The sequence below is a fragment of the Rhopalosiphum padi genome, chromosome 4, assembly GCF_020882245.1.
Source record: "Rhopalosiphum padi isolate XX-2018 chromosome 4, ASM2088224v1, whole genome shotgun sequence".
NCBI lineage: Eukaryota > Metazoa > Arthropoda > Insecta > Hemiptera > Aphididae > Rhopalosiphum > Rhopalosiphum padi.
The window spans coordinates 18,314,793-18,336,696 of NC_083600.1; the positions used below are offsets into that span (position 1 = coordinate 18,314,793).

General features: G+C 26.0%; 2 protein-coding genes across 7 annotated transcripts in view; both read right to left on the bottom strand.

Moving 5' to 3' along the window:
- Window positions 1-441: 441 nt before the first annotated feature.
- LOC132929639 (ATP-binding cassette sub-family D member 3) lies at window positions 442-8,429 on the bottom strand. 3 transcript variants are annotated; one of them, XM_060995130.1, is made up of 13 exons: window positions 8,238-8,429; window positions 7,636-7,793; window positions 7,522-7,561; window positions 5,170-5,436; window positions 5,059-5,085; window positions 4,926-4,996; window positions 4,689-4,869; window positions 4,410-4,622; window positions 3,389-3,458; window positions 3,223-3,317; window positions 2,462-2,970; window positions 2,021-2,336; window positions 442-801 (listed from the first exon to the last, which is right to left on the bottom strand). In XM_060995130.1, exons 2-13 carry the CDS (start codon window positions 7,761-7,763, stop codon window positions 724-726), a joined length of 1,995 nt encoding a protein of 664 aa, XP_060851113.1. In that variant the 5' UTR covers window positions 7,764-7,793; window positions 8,238-8,429; the 3' UTR covers window positions 442-723. The 3 variants fall into 3 exon arrangements, with proteins under 3 accessions (XP_060851113.1, XP_060851112.1, XP_060851111.1); XM_060995129.1 differs by lacking the exon at window positions 8,238-8,429 and adding an exon at window positions 7,942-8,213; XM_060995128.1 differs by lacking the exon at window positions 8,238-8,429 and having other exon boundaries at window positions 7,636-8,213.
- Window positions 8,430-13,938: 5,509 nt separating this feature from the next.
- The window catches only part of LOC132930600 (GTP-binding protein Rhes-like), a 50,566-nt gene continuing 42,600 nt past the window's right edge, over window positions 13,939-21,904 (bottom strand). For 2 of the 4 annotated variants that reach the window (XM_060996548.1, XM_060996549.1), the window contains exons 3-5: window positions 19,877-20,052; window positions 19,604-19,798; window positions 13,940-18,246 (exon numbers count right to left, since the gene is read on the bottom strand). In XM_060996548.1, the coding sequence (XP_060852531.1) occupies window positions 18,121-18,246; window positions 19,604-19,798; window positions 19,877-20,052 (497 nt within the window). In that variant the 3' untranslated portion in view covers window positions 13,940-18,120. Of the gene's footprint in view, window positions 18,247-19,603; window positions 19,799-19,876; window positions 20,053-21,904 lie in introns of all 4 variants that reach the window. The other 2 variants (XM_060996547.1, XM_060996551.1) reach the window with 2 other exon arrangements.

Sequence of the window (21,904 nt, forward strand, 5' to 3'; positions counted from 1 at the left end):
TGTACATTTTTTTTTTATACATACATATTAAGTAACTACTAATTAGTATATTATCATCATTCTAGCCCGTTGCTAATATTATATTTAAGAAGATATATTTATTAGTTCTTGGTGAAATATTGTCGAAAATAATACGTCAATTAGTGTAACATATATTCAATTATTTGATACACTTAAGCAATGAAGAAACTTTCAAAAAGACACTTAATACATACAAGCTTATAAATAATTTAGTTTACCATTTATATTAGTATAATAAGGAAATATTGTGCAATTTCTTATAAAGCTAAGACAAGCGCTGTAGTCAAAGATCACTCACCTTGTAGATTTAGTTATGATAACTATTTTTTTCTTTTAAAACTTATGAAAAGATGTTTGTCAGTTATAAACTGAAGTTATATACTTAAGAATATGAATAGTATATTATAATAAAATAAAATATTTAGTTATAACATAAATACAAAAATTATATATTTTGTACAATAATACAATAAATCTAAAACCGATCTACTGGTAAAAAAAATCAGCATTACAAAAACTTTAGAGATTACCTTGACAATAATATTTTAATTATTAAACATATAAATAAAAATTTGATCTATTAACACCATAAATAAATAGGCACAAGTTTAAAAATTAGGCAAGATTGAATCATATTATTACATATAATATGAATGTACATTGTACATAATTATTTTTAAAACTACAATATCACCCACAAATTCATGAACCAAATTCCTCTGTGTCTGAATCAATCTTGTTGAATTGGAATAATCCTCTTCCATCCATTTGTAAATAATACTGAAACACAATAACAATGATTTAAATATGCTATATAGATTAAAAAAAGATATCATTGGATTTCTCAGTTTTATAGTATTAAGTATATAGATAATATATGTTATACAATACATAGTATTATATTACATGGAACAGAGGTATAAATAGTTTAATACAATTAATACATATTGAGTTTGTTGTTTAAATTATACTGTGCATCTTATTATTAAATCTAGCAAGTAGCAATGTATTAAATAAATTGGTGGCATATTTTATAAACATAGAATACAGTATCATTATTCATTAATATTATTGTCTGCATATTATGAACTTCAGTAAATAATTAATTTTATTTAATACACAGTACACACCCATGAAAAGTGCAGAAGAAAAACACCTAAAAAGCAAATTATTTAGTTCATTATTAATAGTGAGTTTATTGAAAGAAAATTAGTTATTACAGTTAAGTCTCAATAACTTAATGTTTTGTCCCAGATAATTTACATAATATATACACTCAACACAATATATATCATAATATATAACTCAAAAATTAAATAAAAGTTAGATCTATTTTTATTCCCAATAAAATTTGGGCTATCGAGACTACTGTAATTTATTATCATAGTGCATGTCAACAATTATCAATAGGTAGAAAGTATAATTTATTCAGATGAATTTTTTAATTAATCTGGTATAAATTAATTATTATTTACTATCATGCAAGTATTAAAATTAATAAACAAAAGTGAAAAACCATACAAGATATATTTAAACAGTAAAACACATTAGTAAAGCCAAAATAACATGAATGCATTTTTTTTATTATTTGAATTCTGTGTTACTGATTAATTTACACCACTATTTTTACTAACTAAATATTTGTTGTATTAAGTATTTTTTAGTTGTGCATATCACTATAGTACCAATACAGTTTGGGTGATTGGTGTACAAATTAATATTAAATCAACTGAATAATCTAAAGCAGCGTTTCCCAAAGTGTGTTCCGTGGGACAATCTCAAGGGTTCCGTCAGATGTATGTGATTATTGAGAAAATTATTTTATATTATATTTGGATTATTTATATTATTAAGAATTATTATTTTAAATTATTTAAAGAAGAGGGTTCCGCAAAACACAAATTATTTCTCAAGGGTGCCGTGGTCGTAAAAGTTTGGGAACCGCTGATCTAAATTATGTAATACACGGTATTACAAAAATGTTGATATTAATACTTACATCGTGATGTTTCCACAAAGATTTGCGATGGCTGACTGTGAAAAGTGAAATACCAACATCACGACAATATTGATACATGGAACCTTCAACATCAACACTAACTGCACTTGTACATTCATCTAATATTGCAAATTGCGGTTGATGATAGAACAATCTAGCCATGGCAATACGTTGTTTTTCTCCGCCAGACAATACATCCATCCAATCAGCAACAGTATCCCAACCTTGATCTCTTTGCAATAAATATGATAATTGTACACGTTCTAAATGATTAGCAATGTCTGCATCTGTTTTTCTACGACGCTGCATTTCCTCCCTTAATGAACATAATATAACATTTGTTATTAAAATTACAAATTAAAAATTATGATTGATGCTGACCTATCTGTAACAATATAATGATTCTAAAGTATTATACAAGAGCATTAAATTTACACGTACTTTGTATGAGGATAAGTGACTTGATCCCTTAATGTACCTAATGTCATATATGGTTTTTGTGGAATATAAAAAAGTTTGCCCTTTGGAGGTTTTGTTAAGGTTCCGCCGAAAAGAGGCCATAATTCACCAAGTATTCTGAATAAAGATGATTTTCCACAACCATTTGGTCCACATACTAGCACATTCATGCCTGATGTAACTTCAAATGATAACTCCTCAACTAGTATATCACCATTGGGTGTTACAAGAGGCACCTTATCAAACTTAATGACATTATCTTTAGTTATAATACGACCAGAGTTTGGCACAAGTTTCTTTTCTTTCAGTGCATTATTATCAGTCAGCATTGTCCGTACATAATGTCCTTTATTAAGATCATTTAAAACAGTCATGATCTCAGTAACTCTGGCAGTAAATCCAGCTAAACGTGTCATATCACGGCCAGCCAACACTAAGCGACCAATAGCTTCAGCTAATTTTACCAACATACGACCCATTGTATAGTAATTCTGTAATTCAAATATTGGATATTAATAGAGATTAGACTTCCTACTTCTTTGTCAAAAATAATTTTTAAATAATATATTATATGATTATTAACCTTTATAAAATATAAAATGTAATTTTTTAGAATAGCATACTCAATACTTAAATTAGTTAAATCATTTTTTTTTAATAAAATTAACTGTTCTAAAAATTAATTGCATTTTTTAATTGTCATGTATCAATTTTCTATTTAAAAATGTTGATGTTGTACTTACTCGAAAACGTTCATTTTGTGAAAGGTTGGCTAAAGATGAATTACGATTCATAAAAGGTATACTAACAGCATAAAATCCTACAACTGTAGCAATATCTAAAAATATAAAACATTTTGAAATTAATTTTCATTTTGTAATTATTATATCATAAATAATTTGCACTTACATTTTGCGATAATATTATCTACGAAACCCATGTACACTCTGAATTCAAGGAATTTTCTTAAGTGATTTGTCTAAAAATGTTATTAAAAAATTAATTAAAATGTTTTTACATTTAAATGGTTAAACAATACAGGTATTTATTTTTTATTTTTAAGACTTCTTAATTCACAACTATACATTTATTTGATAATAAATATAATAATAATATTGAAAATTATGTTTAGCCATTATAGGATTTCATTTTAGTAAATAATAGGTACTATTAAAATCAAATATTTAATAAAATATTCACTTATGATTTAATCTTGTAATATTATATATAAGTAGTATGGACAGTGGATAAATTGATTAAAATGTATAAACCTAACAAACTCTTACACATTAGAAAATGTGAGAATTTCTTAACAAAAATTATTTTCAAAACAACTAATATTACAACAGTTCTGAATACTAAGAGAACGCTACATCCACTTGTGTTGTCCCGATCTTACAAATTTAAAGAATAGCAACAACTGTTTTGTGCAAGATAGAACTATTCAGACTGTAGTGATAGTTGACTCTAAATTTATATGCAATATAGTTGAGAACATTATCTCTGAAATATTGTTTTATTTTTTTGATACCACTTGTATGAAAAAAATTTTTATTGTTTCAAAATCCATTGTTTTTGACCTTGAATAACTTTATTTGATTTTCCGATATCGAAAAAATAAATTTTGAAATTTCACTGCCAAAGGCCTCCATTTAGTGAAATTTAAAATTTAGTTTCTTAGTTATGACTGAAGTCTTCTCAATTCGTTCCCGTCCAAAACAGTTTTTGCTATCTTACATTTGTAAAATGGAGACAACGCGTACGGGTATAGCATCCTTTTAAATAATATATATTTAAATAGGAATTATGTTAAAAGTATGCAATTATAGTGATTACAAGAATTAAATACATAAAAAGAAAACAGTTGGGGTAAAAAATAGTATAAATAATTTATAAATTTAATCAATTACAAACCAAGCATAGTACTTACTAATTTATTAAACGAAGCTAACATAGTAAGCTTTTCCCTGTTGTTACCATTGTAAAAGGCTATTTCTTCAGAATTAGTGATTAATCTGGAGTTAATATATCGGTATTCACCTTCTAATTTTTGTTCTATTACAGTCATTTTACCAGTTGGTCTACGGAGATAAGTTAGAATAAATCCAGATACCATCAAATAACCCAGCATTACAGAAGGAGTCTGAAAAAAAAAATTTTTTTTCCATACATTTTCAAATTAAACTTGGGACATATTTCTAGCATTTACTTGAAATCCTAATGTAGATGTTAATTTGTAAACATATATTATAATATCTAAAAATGGTTTACAGATATTGGAATATAAATCAGTGAACATATCACAGAACTTATCGACATCAGCTGTTAATAATTGATCAGGATTTGATATACGGTTGTCCAAATTATTTATCTTGTAGTAAGTATATCCTCTAAAAATGATAATCATAACTTTTTGCTTGTTTATACAATGTTCTAATAAAACTACCTTAAATAGTCATCATATAAGTGACGTGACAACCTAGTTCTAAGTCTAAGCTTCAATTCTCCAATACTCCACTGTAAATTATAAAATTATGAATTAATACAATATTAGACCACCTCGGTTAATTTATGCTCACCTTCAACACATTATTGACCAAAGAAATCTGAAAAATGATTAATATTAATTAATACCTAAATACTTTTAAATAAATTCATTATAAGAATTTTAGAAAAATAAGTCTACTTACAATAGGCATTCCAGCAAAAAAGTATAATAGTTGATTCTTAAACAATGTTGTATTCATACTTATAATTGCTGTTTCAACAACCGTTCCAGTTTGTATCATCCATATGTCACTATAAGATCTGGCTACTAGTGATGCAGCAACAAGTAAGAGAAACCCGAACTCTGGAGATGTAAAGCCAGGAATAATAATTTTTAAAATATGAAAGAGTTGTTTAATAAAGCGGGCATTGACGTGTGCTCGATTTGTGTTCTTTGTTTCTGCTGATTTCTGTAAAAATAATAAGCAGATTAGTCTGTGAAAAATAATTTCCTGTTCAGCTCAGTATTATTTTATACAGTTGTAAACATTATAACACATATTTTGCAAAATATTACATGTCAATTGTCATTTAAATTCTCTATATCAGTTTAAATACTTGTTTCAAATATTCTGCTTCAGATAATCAAATGACTAAAATTGAAGTTAGTAGGTAGTGCATTTCACTAAATAACAAGGGGAGCAACGGGCGACACCGGAGAGGATTACAATTTAAAGGTATGATAACCTATAAGAATTGCAACTGTTCACTATTATAAAAATCATACTTACTTCACAATAGTATGATTTATGACAAATTTAAATCCAGGACTTTTAAAAATTTCATAAAACTTTATTAGACATTATCTTTATACTTTATAGTATATATATACAAACATTCTTTTTATTTGTTGCAACAATGTAACATATCATATAGATTTTGTGAATTAATATTTAATTTAATTTTTATTTTCAAACAAGATTTTTGTAGGATAGAACCATTTTACTTCATGTTTAAAAAAAACTAAATATCTTCCTGATTAGGTATTGAAATAGATTGTACTATATAATATTATACATTATAACATAGACCTTATATCACCTATGTTTAGTGTCAAACAATTAAAGCAAATTTTAATTATTTATTCTACACATTTAGTTCACTAGTTCAAATACAAATTAAAAATGTGTTTTTTTATGAATACCTAAATGATCCAAGGTTAGTGGTTACAAATTTTAGCATAATAATATAGGTAAGGTAAAAAAGTATAAAATGTATATCAGTACATTTTATGATATTTTGGATATTATTAAATACATTTAAGAACAGGTTAAGCCTGTTACAGAATTGTAAAAAAACATTTATTTAACAGACATAATCATATCAAAATATATGGTATGTTCTTAATGATTGTAATAAATAGTTTAAATATTTATATACAAAACCAGAATTTCAAAAGTATAAAGTAAAATAGCCAAGTAAACATATATAAAGTAAATGTTTAATAAACAAACTATTTCAAATTCTTTAATTTTTATTGGGAATCAGAATACCCAAAAATAATTCAATTAGATGAAAGGATAAGCATTATATTTATGAAAAAATAAGTTGATATTGTAACAATATTAGTTCAGTCTGTCTAACATCCTACACTCATGAAAACTGTGATAAACAGCAAGAACACATTTAATGAGGCTAGGTATTCATTGAGAAGGAGCAATTTAATAATAATTTAACAAATTGACTAAATGTTAATTTTATCCTTAATTTTAATTTAACGATGTGTGAATGTTATATAATTAGTTTATGTACATATTGTTTATGAGTATATTATATCCTTTTACTGGATATTAACTACCTATATAGTTGATATTTTAACTGCATTAAGTTTTTGATTTTTAAAAGGCAACACATTTTTTAATTAGATTAATATTATCCAAAGCAGAATGGCATTTTTACAAAAGATGTATGAATATTGAATTTGAATAAATAGTTCCTTATTAATAATTGTCATTTTAAATGTATAATAAGAGGAACATAGTGACAAGGGTTATCAATGTGAAACACTGCTACATCAAAGCCTCTATCTAAGCTCAAAATGCTATACAATGACCTCAATGTTTTCTTTCTAATGAATTCAATATATTAGTCAATTCGATGAAACGTGAATAAATTAACATTTGAAACACCACTTTAACAAATATTTTAAACTTGTTATTACTACTGTTATATTTCTAGGATAAGTTATGTAATTACATAAAATTTGTATGTATGAGTTAAAAAACGTATAGGAAAATAATTTACTTATTTTGCTTATTTATTTAGTTAGGTATTTTGAAAATTAAACATTTTATCATTTTATAAATTACACATATTATAAATGTATGTGAGAACTAATATAGTTTGTAGAAAAATAAAAAATTGTTATTAAAATTAAACTGTTTAATAAAGTTTAAGAATAATCTAAAAAGCCCTAGCCGTAAATAACTTTGATCTTCAAACTATTGAAATTTATACTATACCTAATGACTATAATAAATAATATTTGAACTTACATCAACTATGAGGTATTTTATGTCATTCTCTGGAGCTCTCCTATCAAAAAAACATATAAAACACATTTAGGTACATTGATGTTATACAAATTATTTTACTAACTAAAAAATTACCTTTTAACCGTTTTCTTGTTTTGGAAAGCATATTTCTTTAACACATAAAGTAACAAAGGCACTCCAGCAACAGCACTTCCGATGATTGCATTTTTTTGAGTCACGTATTTACTTAAAACAGGAGCCATGTTTCATACAAAAAGAGAAATCAGGATATTCTTGAAGATAACGCCATGAAAAAATAATAATTAAAACTTAATATTTGGTAACCAAATATGACTAATAAGTTTTGAAAAATGTCAACTAAAATTTAAACTATGAATCTATGACTAGTCTATGAGAAAACCACCAGCGGTTGGTACTCACTGTACTGAACAGACATACACTAGTCATACAGACGTACGTAATTCGTATAACGATAATTACGGACGAGGGAGATTGGAGATGGTTGTGTGGCTGGCTAATACATTAGACTACAGTGGTGGTGGTGGTGACCCATAACTCCAACAGACTAACGAGTCAAGAGACTAGCGGTCTACATTATTTCAGCTGTTGCGTTTTGTCCAATCGTGAAAACTGAAAACTGATTAACTGAATGCATACGAGTTTGTCAGGTTCCACCACCACTACCAAAAATGTTATAACGCGAAAAAACAACTAACCTTCAGATGAAACTATACATTGATAAAAACCCGTACTGTGGCACCACTCTATTATGGGCAGGTACTCGGGACAGTTGGAACGGCCGAACTGCAGACAACAAAGCAGAGAGAATTAATAATAATTGACCGTTCAAATGCTGCTTATCTCCTCCACTCGTCATGATAAAAAAATCTGTAAAGTACCAAGCCGTTGAGTATGTTATTATAATAATATTATTACAACAAATATGGATATGATTTCAATTGACTGACTGATAACGTACGACCGGCGTCCGGCATGGAATAGAAAGGGGCATACTTGGCATAGCAATCCAACTTTCGGTCGTCCACAGGTGGCCTTACCGCTTTTTCGGTGGGTAAAATGCAACAAAAATCTATATTACTTTCTATAAAACATCAGAATATTATATTTAGTTGACCCTCCTCGAAATATTTTCTACAAACGACCTTGACCCTAACCATAAGCGTAACGTAAATATTTCAGACTTGATAAGTCTATACTTCATCAATAGTTTTAAATTTTTAAACCCTCTCTATAATCACTATTCTAAACATTTTTTATCTCGAATTGTTAATGCCCTTAATACGTAAAAGGTGATTCACCTAACATGCTCACCTCGATTTTTTCGTTGAATGCATTTGTTAAAATTCTAATTTTTGGGATTTTATTATTATGTAGATACACTCGTACACTTAAAAGCAGGACTGTATTTTCAACTACCCACTTATATTTTTTACACCATTTAAGAGGAATGACCTAAAGAGATACAAACTTTTTTTTTCAAACGAGAAGCAACATTTACTGTGAAATATTTAGTAGATTTTTGTTGAAATCGAAAATTTGAACGAATAATTGTCACGGACTCGATGTTCGTCGTAATAGTTCGTCGGGTGATGTTGAGGATGGAATAAGACGACACGCGTTTTTCCCTTTGAATGAATAATGGTTACTGTATACAATTCGCGGTGGCCTTCAATCGTGGCACAAATTTATAAAAGAAATAACGGGAAGAAAAGGTCGATGACGTTCGTAGTACGGTGGAACAAACGAGAGAAAGTGGCCTTTGCGTTTGCATCCCCCATCCCGCCTTGTGGCGTTTACGGACACTCCGGGAGAGTATTCGAATAAGTCGTTTTGTTGTGTTCCGTAGTGACCGTAGTAGTGGTTGGAGTTCGGCAGATGGATTGCTATAACGCTTGTACAGTGTACTTAGAATAATTACAACTATTGTGGGCGGCGTTATGGTCACTGAGTTAATGTATATAATATTTATATGTATTAAAGATAATAGACTAAACATGAATTTGCAAAAATATAAAATAGATCTTATATTGAATCCAGTATTTATTTATACTCGTACATTTTTTACAAAATATAAAATGTTAGTAACTCATTTTTAAATAATCATTGACCTCAAGCCAATTATCCTAAGTAGATATCTAATAACACAAAAAACTCAAAAACTAATTGTTCGAATTTCGATTTGGATACATCAACAAGGAAAATATTCTTATTTGAAAAAAATTAATATTTGGTATCACCATAGGAAATTCCTAATACTGGTATAAACCATATGAGAATTTTTTAAATCAGAGTTTATTATTACATTACCTCCAAGAGTGTTGTTGTCTTAAATAAATAAAGAAAGAAAAAAATGGGGGTGCACATGTTTGATGAATCAAAAAAGAATACTTGTAATAGTGTAGTATATACCTATAGCCTATATTATAATATAGGTTTATATAATATGTATTTTAGTATAAAACTCCATATTTATAATTTTTAAAAATACGATTTAATAATATTTAATAATAAAATAATAATATCTTACAACCTAAAATCAAAATTCACTTCATGTATAAATATTTTATCTTTTTAATTAATACCGTAAAAAATAGTATAGCAAATTAGTCCAAAGGATTAATCAAAGATTGATCGATGAGTAGGTACTTAAAAAAACTGCGCCTGCTTATACTAGGCTAGATGACCCAATGTTCCTATGGCGGGGACTGCGAGTAGGCAACCTAATTTGCAACATAAGGACAAGGAATGAATAAGATTCGTAGCGAGTTATGAGTTAAATCTACACAGTTTGTTGTATTCTATTGTTTATAATGTGTTTAATGTTTATATACTTAAGTAAAATTCAGGAGTATAATTTTGTTTCTCTTGATGATGTTTAAATTATTTATAGGTATTTATTTTGATAGCAGGTTTAGTTGTAGTGCTTCGATTTATTAATCTAACTGATGTCGTCAGTGGCGTAGACAGGAATTTTCATCGAGAGGAGGAATATATATATCCCCAAAAATAAGTTGATTTTCATAAAAAAAATGTATAACATAAGATTATCATTTTTTTCTATTATCGTTATAATGTATAAATAGTATATATTATAATATATATATAAAAAAAAGGCCATGATGGGGGGATCCATCCCCCATATCACCCCGTGCCTATGCCCATGGATGTCGTATTTGGTTAAGTGTGGTTTAATTCTTATATTTTCGATAGTCTTCTATGAATTATGATATACTTAACCGTGTAACCCATTCCGAATGATTTACATATGGATGAGTCGTTTTTGTCAATGAAATAATTGTATGTTGTGAGTGTGTGACTTGTTCGATTATTCCAAGATGATTAATACTATAGTTTTGTCTTTAATTTCTATACCTGAATTGTATTAATGTTTAATAATTTATGATATATTATATGTATTATAAATGTAATGAAAATAATAGTCAACAATTATTTCAGAAACTCTTTACGAATAGTATAAATCGATTTATTATTAGTACGAAAATGGAGTCATAAAATAAGAATTCAAAATAAAAATTACGAACAGAAATAACAAAAAGTGATTAAATTTCTATTTAATTAATATAAATATATATTATGTAAATATTATGTATTTATATACATAGAAAAGGTGTCCCGTGAGGATTTACCCATTGCGATATCTCCTGAAATAATGGAGATATCATAATTCTGGTTTTTAATAAAATTCACAGAATGATTTCACATTAATAATATTTTTTCTAGTTTTGAAAAAACTGCGAATTATTTAATGTGATAGTGGTATTGTATCAAACATGTGGCCCGCGTGATCGTACGGCTGGCGAACGCTTTCAGTATGAAACTAGAAAAATATTAAAAATTAGGAGATTGATGAAACTAAAATGTTGAAACGTAAATATTTTTCAAAAAAATTAACTCTACAAAATGGTTAGGCAATTTTTTGAAAATAATTAAATAAAAATTACATTTTTTATATATATTTTATCAAAACATTAAAATAAATTAAAACATGATATATTTGTAGTTCTCGTCCCTGTGAATCTTACTAAAAAAAACAGAATTATGATATATCCATTATTTCAGGATATATCGTAATGGGTAAATCGTTACGGGACATTCTGTATAATCTATAATCCTTATGTTGAAGTTAACGAATAGTACGAATCGGTTAGCTTATAAAATATTTATGGCCAGGTACGAACTGTATGGGCGTTTGAGGGACACATTTTGAAAAAAAAAAAATAAGCGTAAGGGATAGTTGTCGGCTTCGCTGACATACCTGCTATTAGTAACCGTTGGAAAGGAATAAGCAGAGATAAGATAAAATGGATGGAAATGTAACATAGAAGGTATATTACTATGTTACAGTATTATAGTTGGTATATAGTACATTAGTACCTATATAAATTACCATTCGTTTGGAAAAACGATCGTTTCGGTGTTTTATCGGTATTTCAGCGTAAACCCATTTTGACGTGAATTCCATTTTCATTTCTTTTGCATATAGGTATAATGACTTTAAAAGCATTATATATTGTAATTTAATTTAAAACGCATTTAAATGTCATAATATTTACAATCTGATTTAAAATGAACAATTTTCATAAATTACAAAATGTCATAATCGGTTAGGTAGATTTATTTTTTTAAATAAACTTAACACGTAATACAATATTATAATTTTACTGTTTAAATTAGTTTTATCAACCTATTTGTATATCTGCCAAATATTTTAGGTGGTATAAATGCACCGTCTTAAGTGCGTTGCTTTGTTTAAATAATTGCAAAATAAAAATATTATTATAATAATAAAAGTTGTTAAATAACAACACGAAACGTTGACGATACCTATTTAAATTGTATTGTGATTGCAATGAATATTTTTTTATTGTATTAAATAATAAAAAAAATAGTTATATAATACATGTTGGCAAGTATGTCTATATTAGTATACCTATAACTGATATAGTCAACAATAACTTGAAAATAATATTATACTATTATCATTGTAATTTGTATTAGATCGCGACGTGACATATTAACGTGAAAAACATATAATATAAGCAAATTACAGATAGGAGCATTTGACCGGTAAGTTTGTATAGTCAGACCGCTGGCGTGTCGGTGGAACCCCTTCCCATTTCGGCATTAATAAAAAAAAAAAAAATGTTTTGTGGTTCTCGGTAAAAGTTGTGATTGGAACTTTTTGACGGTTAAATTGTTTGGTAGATACGTGACGTACTAGTGATTCCCAAACTCTTTTGGTTAAGTTATCCCTAAAAATAAAAATAATTAATTGCTCTTCCATTGAATAAATTAAACAACATTTTAGTTATAGTATTATGTTAGTACCAATAGTGTATGGGTACAAATATAAATATTACATCGAGCCTTCTCTGAGTATTTGAGCGTTGAGCCTCATAGTTTAGGAATCGCTGCTGATAACTCCATCTGCCATTACATTTACAAAAGGTTATTTTCGTATAATAATTTGGCTTTAGTAAGTACGCATTTGAATTCAAGCTTTAGTTCTGTTCATTAAATGAGATAATACATTAATACATTTTTTTCGTGTTTGATTTTATGAGAATGTATGTTAATAATATATTATCTTAACTAGGCTACCTATGTGATGTGTAATACCATCGACGTTGTTGGATTTTAAAGTTCTTAAATACTTTTACTACTACTGTATGTTTAATAACTTTATGTAATAGAAGTAATTGATTTTTATTTTAAAGAGATGTTAGAAATTAGAATTAATTATTTTTCATATTTTAAAACACCTGAAACATATTTGAAAATTTCTATACATCGCTTAACTATATAACCAGCAAAATTCATAATGAGCCAATTTTATAATGATCTTTTAAATTGAATAAATAAACTGGACTTTGTTCTATTATAAGGAGATAATTTAATTTAGATACATTAATATTGATACTTTTGTCATTTATTTTAGTCGTATCATCTTCGTTTAAGTCATTTCTATTTGAATATCTTTCACAAAATACACACTCAAAAATTTATTATAATCATACACTATATTATGTATAATCAATGACACGTTATTTTTGGCCATTATTCCTTGAGGCGGATGCCATAGACGTCACTCAGTGGCGTTTTGTAACTACCACTGCCGGACAAAAAGGTCTTGTGAAACATTTTTATTGCTGATTGTATATTATTTTCAATATATTATATTTTAAATCATAATATTTTCAAATATTATATCATATTATAATATAATGTAGATCAATTATACCTACATATACTTGTAATTATGCGTATCCGATATTCACGTTTCGCATACTTTACACTGTGTAAAAAAAAATGTAGTATTATTATCAATTCCACGAAATTTATTATAATTTTGCATAATATGTATTGTTATATTATATAATTTATAAAATAGTTATACTATTATTTAGTTGACAAATTGTTCACATTGTTCACAATATTTTGGTAACAATAATATTATTTTATGTTGGTAAACTAAAACTAATTTTTATTAAAGTTTAAGTATAATATACTAGATATAGGTAGGTTATAGATAGTAAATCAATATCATAAAAATCATAGGTCTCTAAAAAAATACTAAAAACAAAATGTCTTATCGTAACAAAAATTAGTAATTAACATTGTAGATTTATAAAATATCATCAATTTACAAGATATTGCAGTTAAATATAATAATAATATAATAATATTATATAGACATTTTATATAATTTTGTTAGTTCCTAATACTATATAATATGATAATTTTATTGGTAAAAACTAAAAAGCAAAAGGGGAAATTTTACTATTTTTTTAAATTTTATGGTATAAATTTCAAAACTTTCATTAGTAAGTAAAATATATCGCTATAGCCTTGAAAAAGAAAATATTTCATTATTAAATGGTCAGAAGAACGCTAACACTTGTGGTTTCAAAAGCTTAAACAGTTGACATGTTGGTCATTTTGGTCAAGTTAGTCAACCCATACACCATGTCAAAACCCTTTTTCCTTTAACCAGTAAAATTTCTCCCTATATAACATTTTTAATTATAACAAAATTTATGATTATGAATTACGATTAATATAATATTTGTAATTATTTATTTGTAAAATTGTTTTGGTATTTAATTGTTTAAATAACATGTAAAAAGTTGGCATGACTACTGATTATAGTCATTGTAACTATTCGGAGTTCATATTATTTTCTTTAACATAAAATAAAATATTTTATTTTAAATTTAGTCTTAATTCAATCGTAAAAAAATTAATTAAATCGCATTTATACATCGAGCGACGCAATTGTTATAGTCAACATTTTAAAGTTCAAACAATTCACACATAATATCAAAATATTCTTATTTCTTAATATATCTATATTTTCTTAAAATATAATAATATTACACTTATCTTAAATAATATAATATATAGGTAACTATTTAACAATGTATATAATATGGTCATATAGGAATGTATATAAAACTTATGGTGATTTTATCAGTTAGAACAAATGTTCAAAATTATTCGTATAAAATATTGTCTGGCGGAGACACATAAAAGTTAAATTGGAAAATGTATAAATATATTTAAAAAATGTTACTATAAAAGGAATACATTTTATTAATATAAATTGAATAATAATTATAACAGGTATCAAACAAATTAATATATTATTATAATGAGACTTACACGTATTATACTTAATTTTGTACCTAAAATATCATTATTACTTAATATTTTTTTATACTTAAAATTTTTAATCTACACTCATTGCCCTTTGGTATGTTCGTATATAATATAAATATATATTCATGTATATACAAATATTCAATCTACTTAATCTAAAAAGTATATACATTTATAAACTTATTATATTAAATAAAAATGTATTTCGGATTTTCAATGGAGCTTTAAAATAATAATTTTGGACATTTTGGTCAAATGTGTATTTAAATATTAGTTTAGAATGTTTAAGGTTTAACTACAATCTAACCCTATAATAGTGTCAACGTCTAATGAAGAGTATGTAAAATGGTTATTACTGATAGATGATACATAGGGCGATGATCTAAATAAAAAATTAAGTAATTGAGTATTTAAGTACTAAGTAAACCTACTCAATTTTATTAAAATGTGCTAAAATAAGCAAGACAAGTATGTAACGAAGTTACATTTATTACCAATCATATCCAAAATAGCATTAAGTGATAGTAAATCATCTTTTAATTTTGTACTACCTAGATCAATTTTTTTTTAACTTTTTATACTTCTTATCGAAACTAAATAGTTTTGTTTGACAATCACATATAAACCTGCAGAATTTTAATAGATTTTAAATTTTTTTGTCAAAGACAGAATCACTGATATTATAGCTTTGAAATTACTAGCGTACCTAATATTACAAGTCATCTAGCTACTGCTTTACTTCTTGTTTAAGTATACTCATACATTTTTTTCGATTATACTTATAGTTTGCTATGTGATAATAACATGCATTTAGATATTTAGCATCATACTAAGAAAATAATATGAAAAATAAAAATATAACATTTATATCAAAATAAAGATGATTCAAAGTCATTGCTAATGGTGGAGAATGAATATTTTGCAAGACTTGTCTAGATGAAAAGTCACAAAATAATATAGATACATAAATATGTATCATAACTTTAAGAAGCTATTGTTAAAATTGAATTTCAAATATTTTTTGCATATTTTGTCATTATTTCATATGAAAGCATACCTGAGTAGGTTGTTTATTAAAACAATTAAAATAATATTTTTCGATTTCGAAAGAGTTTGGAGTGTTTGGACAAATAAAAACACATACAGAAAATGTTCAGTATAAAGATTAAAGATAATAATTATTGTACTATTGCGTGTCGTATCCGATTCTAAATGATAAAACTACTGTTAACACCATGGCTGTGCCCCATAGGTATATTACACGCAACATATGTAGGAAATAAACTTTAATTACTTGTCATATTTTGTCAGGACTCAGGAGATTACCCATCGAGTAACATACCCGCAAAGTATGTTTTTCAAGTGTGTATATTACGATGTAGATGACTAAGGAATAAATAAATCAAGTCCTTTTTTTTATTAACTTTATCAAAAAATAATTTTTTTCTTTTATTGTTTCTTTCACTTAAATAATATAAATTATCAATTGTTTTGATTATTTTATTTCAAATGATTATGTTAAATATATTTTTTTTTTGTAGCTTGAAAACGCATAAGAACATATTATATTAAGTATTTAAGTATTTTAATTACCATAAGTTATCGGGTCTAGTCATTTCTGGCCAAATGTATTAATAGACTTAAAAAAAAAATTACCAATGTGTATAAGCTCCTAGTACTACTGATAAATAAAAATGGTTGATAATCGACTAGGAGTCTGGTTATATATAGGTAACTAAGTAAGTTTAAAGATATTATTATTAATTCATTAATAATAATACTAACTGATGTAACATCGAAGTTAAATAAAATCTATTTTATAACCATTTAATTTATTTTGTTATAATATTATGTAAATATTTATTAGGCCTTTGTTTCAATATGCATATTAATATCAAATTATTTACACAATATATAGCTATCATAGTCAGATTAAAAAATAAATAGGATTTAATAAAAGACCGAACATAAAATAAATCCATAAGACACGATTAAAAACTAAACAAAAAAATTAATTTTTAAGTAGGTACTCATATCACAATTGGTTAAACATTGTAAATATATAGCGATATTTGATAGTAATAAATAATAATAATAATCCACGAATAATCGTCCGACAACACGGATTTAAATATTAAAATAATTAGACCCATTATTTAGTTTTTGAATATTTATGCATAGTACTATGTCTTACGATATTATTAGTGTTAATATTATGTGTAGTATATTGGTTAATACTTAATACAGTTTCCTTTATACTATATAATTGTTCATTCCATTTTACGTTATTTATTTGAGATTGTGTATACATGTATTGTAAAAATTTTCAGGATTTAAACACGGTCTCATACGTATTATAGTTTCCAATTGTTTCCCCACCCCAATGAAATGCATTGTTTTTATGCGTTTAATAATACTATTTCTTGGAATAGACTAGCATTGTACTGACTTGTTTCATAATATTATAAACTTCGTTTTATTTCAATAGTTATATTAATATTATTTTAATAATAAATGTTATAAATTGTTAACGTTTAGTATTGTTCATTTTAAGCAAAAATAAAAATAAAATATTATTTTCAAGTTGTTTGAATATAATAAATCGCAATTTATTATAATGTTGTTTTTGAAAATAGCATTAAACTATTATAACCAATCATATAACCATTGTATAAAAATCATTTATATTGTAAAGCTAGAATTTCTTAAAGCTGATTCTACGCAACATTATATCACGCCTCAAAACATTTTTGGATCTTGAGTGTTCATTTGATATTATGCAAATCGTTTATAAGAACAAAATAAATTATTTTACTTATGTCTTGTTCACACCAGCGCTTAAATAATCAAAATAAGATTATTATTATTTTTATTTCTATATTATCTAGGTCTTCTGTATTAGGCCACTGTGCAGGAGTTTCTTTTGAGCATGTAACGTCCTTTGGTCGATCCTGAACGGTTGTCCACGTAATTTGGAAGGGACATACGTCTGCGCCTTACAGCCGGACTCAAATTATATTGAACCTTAAAACATCAAAGGTTTAATTTTGATTAACTACAACGTGAAAAATTTATCCAGTTTTACCATATGCTGTGTGTTATTTTGTTCTAATTTGTGTTCTTTATTATTTGGTTCTATGATTACAGGAATAAAGTTTAATAAATATTTTTCCTAAGTCGTTGATTATTATTATAATGTTAAAAAATTAGAGATTAAAATATTTAATTTTCTTATTTTAAATAATAGTATGGTGTTTATTGATCAAATGATTTGTAACTAGCAAAGTAAAAAAATATGTATAATTATATAATTAAACGATGTTAACAAACACTATATCGCACTATAACGCAAAATTTATATGAGACTTTTAGCTTATGTAGTTACATAATATGAGGTTTTCATGTTATTATAAAACAGATGGTAATGTACTCGTAAAATATGGAAATTATTCAGCTTAAAATAATTATTTAATTTGGTGTATGCTATCGGTAATATGAACAGTCCAGACATTATTATGTAATCTAAATGCATAATATATTAATGTCGTGTGATTTTAGGACATGCCAAGGATATATTTTAAGGTATTCATAACTGCATAAGTAATTAAAATTAATTGTGAAAAAGTATTTTATAGATAGTTACACAATACTAGATATAGTATACAAAATACATAAATTTAATCAAAATTTAATTTATGACCATCTATTATTTACTAATATAATTCCTATACAATGAAGAATATAATGAACATTTTAATTACATTTTCATATTACCATATTTTCTGATAGATGTATTTTAAAAATTTTATTCTATACCTTTTTATTGTTGACTCTATTCTACATTTGAAAAAAATTGAATTTTTTAAAATTTTCACTGTTTAAGTGTATTGTATAGTATTTTATTATTATAGTTATCTTACTTGCAGGGTAGGTACTCAATTTCAATGAGCATGAGAAATACTATGATTTGTTTTGATTTTCTGAATTTTTTTTTAATCTAAATCTGTTATTTGAATCGCTATCCTAAATTTTAACACGCGAAAGACATAAAGGAGATAAGGGTGTAATTAAAATGATGAATTTTCTTTTTCAAATATTATTATGTGACATGAATATAAGTTTTATCATACTACTATAGAACTTTTGTATAGTTGGTCCTATATAGCTTTATATTAAAGTCAACCGTTTATAATCATTAGGTCTACATTTAAATGATACCAACTTCTGAACTGTCAAGTACATACCGTAAAAGTGATGAAGGGTCATAAAGCATCCTAACTTAAAATAATAAAAAGGGCAATTAAAATTTCTATTCAAAACGAAATTAGTTTTCAACATTTACAATAAAATCGTAAATCTTATAACTTATCTTTTTATTTACCTTTGCCTGAGCTAGGAGCTCCTTAAACACCTGTACTATGTTTCTATTTTCTTTGGCTGAGCATTCCATATAGCCACATTCCCAATCGTATTTAGATATTGCTTCGGTAATTTCCATTGGTAAAAACCGTTCAGACAGTTCACACTTATTGCCTACAATGACTATTGGAATTTTTGGTCCTCTTTTTTCAATTATCTAATGAAAACAATTTATAAAATTGATTAAATCCTACCAAATTATAGTACGGTTTAAAATATCTGTTTTCAAATTTACTTGTTCTTTAAAGTGTTTAATTTGATCCCAGGTGTCTTCTCTGTCCACACAGAAAACTAAAAGAAATGCATCAGCAGTTGATATAGATAACTCTCGCATAGCTGGAAACTGATAAGCTCCCGATGTGTCCAAAATATCTAATGTCAACCGTGCTCCATCGGGTAATTCATAGTCTCCTATAATAACGATTATAATAACATTTATAATTATGTATCATGCGAAGTGCTGAGCATAAAGAGAAAGTCAACAACAATTATAATTCGTATTATTATTTACACTTCCGAGTTCCTAAGGTTGGTCATATTAAACTGAAAGCCAGAATAATCGATGACTTTATAGTACCACCCAAACTACGTTTTTTATTATCCCATACGACAAAGCTCGCGTGTCACTGATAAATAACATAATTTATACTACGGCTATTTCGTAGGATCAGAATCAAAAGGGACTATCTCAAAATATCAAATAGTTCTGGAGATCAAATTTAAATTTCAAACTGTACCTAATATATTCTTGCACAATGAATGATATTTAATGAATAATGATTATTAAATATAAAAATTGTCAAAGTTATTATTCTCCATTAAGTCTTTAATTTAATTTTGTTTTAAGCAAACTATATCAAATTCAACGTAAAAAAACGTAAGTATAAAAAAATTAAAAAGTTATATACTAAGAACGTTATGTGATGTTATATGGTATAATTTTTTTTTCTGAATTGTTCTAAAATGTATGTTTTCCTGAAAACAAATTTAACCTAGCTAAACAAAAGAAAACGTGTCATGATAATAAAATCAAAATAGTATGATGCTACTATTGTTTATAAAATTATTAATTTTGCTGAATATAGTATTATTAGGTATAATAATAATTGATAATATTGTATACTGTCTTTTGATTAGTGTATGGTTAATAGTTAATACAATGAAAATGAAATAGGTGCTACTAGTTTTTCACTAATTAATTTTAAAATGTTTATAAAATCTTTCTATTTTAACACAATATAGTTTAAAATGAAAGATATGATATTTACATTGTCGAAAAATAAATTTGGTAAATTGTGTAGATTTGGTTTAAAATCTTTCAATTATTTATAACTCTTTAAATAATACATTTAAATGGTTGTTTTAGAGCTTAAATTATAGAGACAACAGAAAAAAATATATTTAGAAATTCTTAGTTTTGAGACATGATTTGACTATTAACTATACCAATGACTAAAATTACAATTGGGTGTAATTTAATATTTATTTAAAAACAGGGACAGGCGAACAATTTAAATTGTGTTGGGATTAAAAGTAATAAGTACGGACAAAGCGAACGTGATTTGTATTTGTATCAGTACTAATCTGAAATTTATAATTTTCAACCATTATGGTTTCAAACTTTTAGAAGAATTATTGAGTTATGACCTATTAATTATTATACAACATAGATAGTATAATCCACCAGCTACACTATGCTATACAAATGCTATACTATACTGTAGTATACTATGTATAGTGTAGCACCAGCTTTCTTAAGTATAAGAATGTAATACACGAGTTTCATTAATCATTTTAAATTATTAAAATATACATTAATAATTAATAATTATTAAAGACTAAGTCAGTTTTGTATGGTTTGAATCCATAGCTTTAATATATGCAAGTTTAGTAAATTGAGCCAAGTGCCCCAATATACTTACAAAATTGTCGGTAAACCGACTCGCATCACAAAATTAAGTGTTACTAAGGAGATTGTGTCATACACTCATACGTAGAAAATGTTAAGTCGGATGGTTATCAATAGTTAAATTATAGTACCTAGGTAATATAGTCACATAATTAGAGCTTTGTATTTAGATTAGGTATAACTTATGTTAGACGTTATAGTTTTATAATATTAATAAATTTCTATACGTATTACTATAATAATAAACCAGAGTTACCATGACTTAATATAGATTGAAATTACAAAGTAAAGCTTTTAAAATAGGTATTGATAGTTTTAGAGACGTAGAGACTTAAAATCATCATGACTTTAAAA

Bases quoted from the DNA above. Each gene is read 5' to 3' on its own strand.
- LOC132929639 (XM_060995130.1), bottom strand. From the start codon at position 7,763: ATGGCTCCTGTTTTAAGTAAATACGTGACTCAAAAAAATGCAATCATC. The intron at 4,997-5,058 runs GTGAGCATAAAT...TATAATTTACAG, and splicing joins TGGTCAATAATGTGTTGAAG to TGGAGTATTGGAGAATTGAA. The intron at 4,870-4,925 runs GTAGTTTTATTA...TATCATTTTTAG, and splicing joins TTATATGATGACTATTTAAG to AGGATATACTTACTACAAGA.